Here is a 7,049-nt window from a genome sequence, read left to right on the forward strand (position 1 = left end):
AGGTCGTCTTACTACTGCATAACACAAGTGTGATTGAGCTTCAGGGTATGAATTGAAGGCCAGACATTCTCCTTCAGGATTTTCTAGTGAAGTAGTCACTGAATTTCATAAGTGGAAAAAATGGATGAATGGACAGATGGAAGTTGTCCAGGTCCTGTCCTGAGGCAGCGAAGGAGCTGCATAGGTCAAATGCACTTGGTTTTAAATCTTGTCTATTTCTAACAGCACTTGTGAGCTCTTTGAGATGACTAGGAACAAAATGCTTTAATTGCCTCAGGATAGAAGTGCAGAAAACACAGCCGTTGCGCTTTTGGAAATTGTCCTTATTCACACTTTGCTGCTCCTTTCTCTTGTTTTTACCCTTAGGTAAGTAGTGGTAGCAACATCAGGAAGAAGGAACACAAGAAACCAAGTAGTAAAATAAATAAAAACACATGTTAGAAAAGTAAAATAGTGTCAGAACCACTGTAAAATGTAATATTAGTGTTTTATAATATGTCACATTTGCTGGACAGAACTAATTATATTACTAGTTACTGATATCTGACATCTAGAAAATGCTGCATTTTACTATGTGAGCAGCAGTTTGTTGATTACAGATGTGCACAACTGAAGCACAGTTCACAACATATAAGTTGTAGTGTGACACTTTGATTGAAACAAATTTGTAGAAAGTTAAAGTAAAATGGTAACACACTATTATAATTAAGTGTTCATTTCCTGCTTCTAAACCTTCTTGTTCCTTTAATCAGAAACCGTGTGCTAAATTTAGCTCGGTAGTGCCATGCTGAGGTATTCACATGCTCGTTTCAAGAAATAATAAAGACCTCAATAGAAAGTCTTGAGTTCATTCTTGTAAACGAACACTGGACTGTTTCCTGTGTTGCTAGATCCCCGACATTCCACTCCTTCACCTCACCACCTGAAACCTTAGCTACATAGACAAATTGACCCTTGAGCTTTATCAGCTTAAGCGTGATACCAGGAAGTATGCACTTCACATAGCTGAAGTTGAAGCACGCAACACGGGACTTTAAGTAAAAATATTCTGGACTTTCCCACTTGTGGTGTGAAACAGTGAAAGGTGAAAGGAAAGAATAAAAGAGGGTGTGACTGTGGGATGGACGTGAAAATAGAGATGAGATGCTAAAGGACTGAAGTGCATACTGGTGAGGATACTGGCAGTAGAAGTGAGTAAATACCTTTTATATAATCGAATGTTACGTTTATGCTGAGATGTAACACTGAAATAATCATTTACAGTTTGTACTTTTTTTCAAAATGTAATCATTTTAATGAGTGCAAGTTCCTGCCTTATGAAAACCAAGTGTTCATGATGTGTAAGTGACACCTCACACATCCCCTGACATCCATAATGAGAACAGATCGTACTGACAGCATTACAGGATGCCATGGGCACTGTCATATACTGAGAGGCTTTCAGAAATCAGACTGTTGACAAAGAATAATTTTTGCTTGCTTCTTTCCCACTGACTTTGCTTGATTGTTTGTTTCTTTGCTTGTCCTGCTCTCGCCTTCCTTCCACGAGCAGTAATTGCTGCTTGCTGTGATCTGACAGCTGGGGGGAAATGGAATGATTTGCGTGTTGCCTATTGTATTGCTCAGAAAACATATACGCCATGAATACAGCACACAAGAATAGAGGTGTTGTTAAAGAAAAGGCATTTGTTCAGCACATCTGTGCCAATTATATTTAATATATTAATATTTCTGTTTGTTTTAATGTTAAGGTCTGCACTAATCATGTTCTGTTCATTCCCATGTTTCTCACGGTGTGATTTCCAAATTTTAGTGATCAGAAATAGCAGCTATACGAAAAACATCACTAAAATTAAATGTGAATATTTGCCATATAGGAAGTCTGTTTGCAAACTCTAACCAGCCCTTCTTGTAATATTAATAATTTTGAATAATTAAAAATGAATTAATTTATAAGACTGCTAATTTTGCTGCATTGTGTCTCCCCAGTTCCTTTTAAATAACTTCAGTTACATTTTCATCAATGCAGAGGACACTCTATTTGGGGGGGATTTTTTTTAGTTTTCAGTGTGGTTATTAAAATCATTTCTCATTCTCAATAGGACTGAACTATGGCGATCAACCATTCCAACAATTCCAACTGTACCGATTTGGATGAACTGATGAAACGCTACTACCTGCCTGTGGCTTACAGTCTCATCTTCATTGTGGGCTTGGTTGGAAATGTAACATCCATCAGCATTTACTTGACAAAGCTTCGTCCCTGGAAGAGCAGCAGCATCATCTTGGTCAACCTGGCGGTGACCGATCTCCTCTATGTCCTCAGCCTGCCGTTCCTGGTCTACTACTATAGCAGATGGGACAAGTGGCCTCTCTGCGAATTCATGTGCCGTGTCGTGCGCGTTGGGTTTCATTTGAACCTTTATGGGAGCATCCTCTTTCTAACATGTCTGGCAGTTTTTCGTTATGTAGTGGTGATTAAACCACTGAGTGCAGCACAGGTACAGCAGAAGCGCTGGGGTATAATTGCCTGCTCAGCTGTTTGGATCATCTCTGCTGCTGAAATAACACCCATGTTGAGCATGATATCAGTGAATGATAACAAGAAGTGCATAGACTTTGCAAGTACTGAACCCGTCGCTACTGTGCGGTTGTACAGCTGGCTACTTACTGCGTTTGGATTCCTACTTCCCCTTGTGGTGGTGTTTATGTGTTACACTGGGATAGTAAAACAGCTGGCAAAAGGACCACATACAACAAGTCTCTGTCGGATGCGAGCACGGCGTGTGACTGTACTGATCCTGGTGGTGTTTGTTGTATGTTTTCTGCCATATCACGTCCTGCGTGTGTTGCGGATAGAATCGAGATATCATAACACGACTTGTCCGGCAGAGAACATCGTGCATGCAGCGTATATCATCTCCAGGCCTCTGGCTGGATTTAACACTTTTTTCAACTTGGTGCTCTACACTCTTTCAGGTGATGCATTTAGGAGGGCCTTTCTCAATGCTTTCCACTGGGAACGCTGCCTGACCAAAACAAGGTCATTGTTCCACCTGGCCGTCATCAGCGAGGCAAGCAGGGACAAGTCTGCTACATAACTGTCAAGGGGCGGCTGTGTGAAGGCGAGAGAGGACCCAAATGCACGGCTCAAGACACGCGGGGATAACTCAAAAGGCAGGTCTTTATTAATAGGAACATAAGAAGTCATACAAAACTATACTGGGAGAAACTAAAGCTGAGGCACTGGGAAGACACGAGGGAATGCACACAACCTAGAGGGACGACGCAACACGGAACAAAGGGATACTCTGACATAAATACACGGAAGGTAATGAGGGAAGTGGGAACACACGGGGAACACAGCTGAGGACAATTACTTATGACAGAGCGGGGAGGACACGAAATTGAAAATACTGACACTAAGATGTGGACCTTAAACACAACACAGAGTACACAGAGATGAGCACAGAGAGAGGCAGAGAACAAGAATGAATACACGAGAGGATGAGGAGAACACAGAACACAAGGGATGGGAACACGGTACCAGAACAAACACCACAATATAAGCAAGGACACAGGGGGAATCCAAATACCAAACCAAACAATCCTATGAACATAAAGAACAAAATACAAAACCACAGGAAAACTAAGAACACTGGGTTAAAATGACCCAGGACCATGACAATAACTGACAGCACCTAACTTTCTTTCTTCAGTAGCTCTGTGACTTGTGTAGTCTTTACCGTAGGTTCGTCTTGGGAAAGTGTGCAGCAACCCAGAAGTGAAAATAATAATGACTCAATGTATTAATGACTCAATAGTTAAGACCTTTGTCTACAGTTTTTCTTTCTCTGACTGGAAGTCGCCTGAGTATATTTACCTGACTTACAATGGATTCCTTTGTTTGAAGCCCCAAAAATATTTACTGTGTTGCTATGGACCTTTGAAGAAAGCTTGTATTTCTAAACTCTTTTGTTTGTGATTCAGATTTCCTAACAGAATGCCTGAACCCCTGACATGCTAATTTTAATCGGATTCTTTCAGCTAATCAGACGACCCCCTATGAGCAATCGGTTGAAAAATAAGCCACAAGATACAATGAGGGCAGCTTCTAGGACAGAACATTGAGATACTATGAGACTTGCTCACATTGTTTTCCATTGGTGTCTATTTTTAGATTTCATAAGGCAAGCACTGCCTGCCTTGCTTACCCCGACGGAATGCCACAGTGGTGGCTGAATACAGAGAACTGCTAGATCTCACCTTAAAGTTCCAGAATATGTCAAAAATTGATGGGCAACATGATAGATAGATATGTGCACCTTTTACAAGCATGCTGTTACAACTATTTTATACATTTTAAAACATCTACTATAACAACATGCTAAAATTCAAAAAGGAGTTGTAACTAGCTGAGTCGTTTTAGCCTGGCATTGTCTGGTTAAATAATCTTAAAATATTATGTTGTCAAATGTATCATGTTGCATTGAGCATATTTTATTATACTGGAATGCTGAATCTGATTTTTTCCCCATAGGCACCAAAGGCTTTGGTTCATTTGACTAAATTGACTAAAAACCTATTTAAAGTTGGATGGATTACCATTTTGTTAAACTTGTGATTCACAACATGCTACTTTGTTATTTAAAGCACATTAAAAGACAGCAATCTTTATATCCAAATCTAGTGAAACTAACAGGAAATATAAATTTCATGTACAGTGCTTGATGTGGCTGTTGAAGGTCTTAGTATGAATAATGTGAGCAATAATGGTTTTGGACAAGATAAGCAACATTTAAATAAAAAACTAAACAAAATAAATAAATGTATTCAGTGTGTGAACTTTTTCTAACAGGAGTCATCAAATATAATTTAGAATCAGCAAATTGTCACCTGTTTTAATTCACCTCCACCATCTACCTCTACCACTTTTTTCTTTGAGGTTTCTCTTTGCGTCACATTGGAAATGGTCAGAAATGTTTTAATTGCTGACCCTAAAAACACTGCATTAGTCATCCTGCTTTGTTGCATTTCCCCAACAGTGCCATAAAATGATTATATAGCCCGACAACACCTCCTCCAGTCAGTGATCTGTGAAAGACTCTGAGATATGTGAGCACTTAGCAGAGTTCTCTGTGCAGATGCGTTCACCTTTCCCATGAGCTAACAAGACAGGCTGCACATTTTCTCATTCCTCAAGCCTAAATGCTCAAAGAGCAAGAGCCAAAGTGTTGGGCCCTTCAAAGAGGCCAATAATACTAAGTCAAACCAAAGCACAAAATTTGTGAGAACACACAAATAATCACCCAGAAGTCCAGGAACAAATTCATACTGTCAACCCAAAGACATCCTCAACAGAAGCTTTTACATCATTTGCCTATTGCTGCTTCTTCCTGGATACAGTGTGTTGTTCTGCTGTTGTGCCCTTTCCTGGTTTATATCTGAGATTACATTTACAATCAAAGCCTAAATTTCGTGATATAATTTGTTGTAAATGTTAAGGAAGCCATCAGTCTTTTTTTTTTTTTTTTTTTTTTTTATGTGGAAAAAAACCCTGCATCACTAACATGTTTTTTGTTTTGTTTTGCTCTCCTACAAGCTGTGCAAGTAGAATTGAGGCTACAGCTGGGAACAAAGAGGCTATTTTTGTCTATGGCATTTCCTTTTCTGCCTCCTGACTGATCTTCTCCTCATCCTTATTTGCCTTCTCATGGACAAAACACCTGCATGGAGCATAGCAGACAGGTCTGGCCCGGATCTGGTATCCAGCCGACACTGCTGGCTGACTTCCGGCACGATAAGACGTATGTCATCCAGATATGGGCCAGGCCTGGCATAGATGGACCTGTCTATGTGATGGCATGCCACATCTGGCTCAATCGTGGTTTGGTGTATTTGGCCCAGGCCCATAGAAAACAGGTCTGGCCCGGATCTGGCATCAAGCTGGCACTTCTGACTGACTGATATCATGGCAGGGTGTAGGTGAACCAGATGTGGGCCAGGCCTGGCAATGATGGCACTATTTATGTTCCCATTTTCCTGTTTTAGTTAGAAGACCCAAATGCCATGTTGCAATACTATACTGCTATGGTAGCCAATACTTCAAATGCAGGTTTGACAGGTTTGTGAGTGTACACTTTATCCAAAACCCAGTGAGGTTTACTCTTTTTTGCCAGTGGATGGCTGTAGCTCAGGAGGTAGAGCAGCTCACCTACTGATTAGAAGGTTAGTGGTTCGATCCCTGGCTCCTCCAGTCTGCATGTCGTGAATGTGTATGAATGCAGTTAGGAAGTGCTCAATGAAGAGAAAGTGTGTGTGATTGGATGAATGTGGCATGTTGTATAGAACACTTTGAGTAATCCAGGAGAGCAGAAAAGCGTTATATAAGAATTAGTCCATTCACTGTGTGAACAGTTTTGTCATGTTACTTTTGCACTATTATGTTCCGGCACATGTTGTTATTACATGGTTTGATTAAGGTACACATTAGGCTGATATCTGGGCCAGCACAGGGCCAGCAGTGTGTCTACGACTGGCCCGTGGCTGCACACAACTTACACATGGCCCACATACCGCAAAGAATGACGCCCCTTTGGTGGCCCAGATCAGGTTTGCCAGAGGTAATCCACACATGGGCCAGCACAGGACCACTGGCCTTGTGCTCGCCCATGTGTGGGCCACATCTGGCAAACCAGATGTGGGCCATGTGTAAGCACATTGTGTGGGCCAGATCTGGGCCATACCAATTTTGCTATATGAGCTACTGCAGTGTAAATGGAACTTCAGCAGAGCAACATGTTTGTCAAATTAGGGAGGAAAATGTGTTCAGCAAGCTGCTGGGTTTTTGTTACTTTGTGCTGTGCTGGAGTCATGGTCAATTGAACTTTAAATGATGAATCTGGAAGCAAAGAGCCCCATAATCAATGGCCTAATGGTGGAAATACCAATGTTCTGTCTCTGTGATGTAAGAGCACTGAAATTGGCTCTGACAGCCTGTCTGTCAGGCCTACAGCTCTCCTCCTCTCCTTGAGAAAAAGCTTCATCAG

At 41.2% G+C, this 7,049-nt stretch overlaps 1 protein-coding gene across 1 annotated transcript; it reads left to right on the top strand.

Moving 5' to 3' along the window:
- Window positions 1-2,111: 2,111 nt before the first annotated feature.
- On the top strand, window positions 2,112-3,101 carry LOC116320994 (2-oxoglutarate receptor 1-like). Its single transcript, XM_031740736.1, has one exon. It carries the CDS (start codon window positions 2,112-2,114, stop codon window positions 3,099-3,101), a length of 990 nt encoding a protein of 329 aa, XP_031596596.1.
- The last annotated feature ends 3,948 nt before the right edge of the window (window positions 3,102-7,049 follow it).

The sequence above is a fragment of the Oreochromis aureus genome, linkage group 23, assembly GCF_013358895.1.
Source record: "Oreochromis aureus strain Israel breed Guangdong linkage group 23, ZZ_aureus, whole genome shotgun sequence".
Lineage (NCBI taxonomy): Eukaryota > Metazoa > Chordata > Actinopteri > Cichliformes > Cichlidae > Oreochromis > Oreochromis aureus.

What these genes read in the sequence shown, in the direction of transcription:
- LOC116320994 (XM_031740736.1), top strand. Translation starts at nt 2,112, where the DNA reads ATGGCGATCAACCATTCCAACAATTCCAACTGTACCGATTTGGATGAA.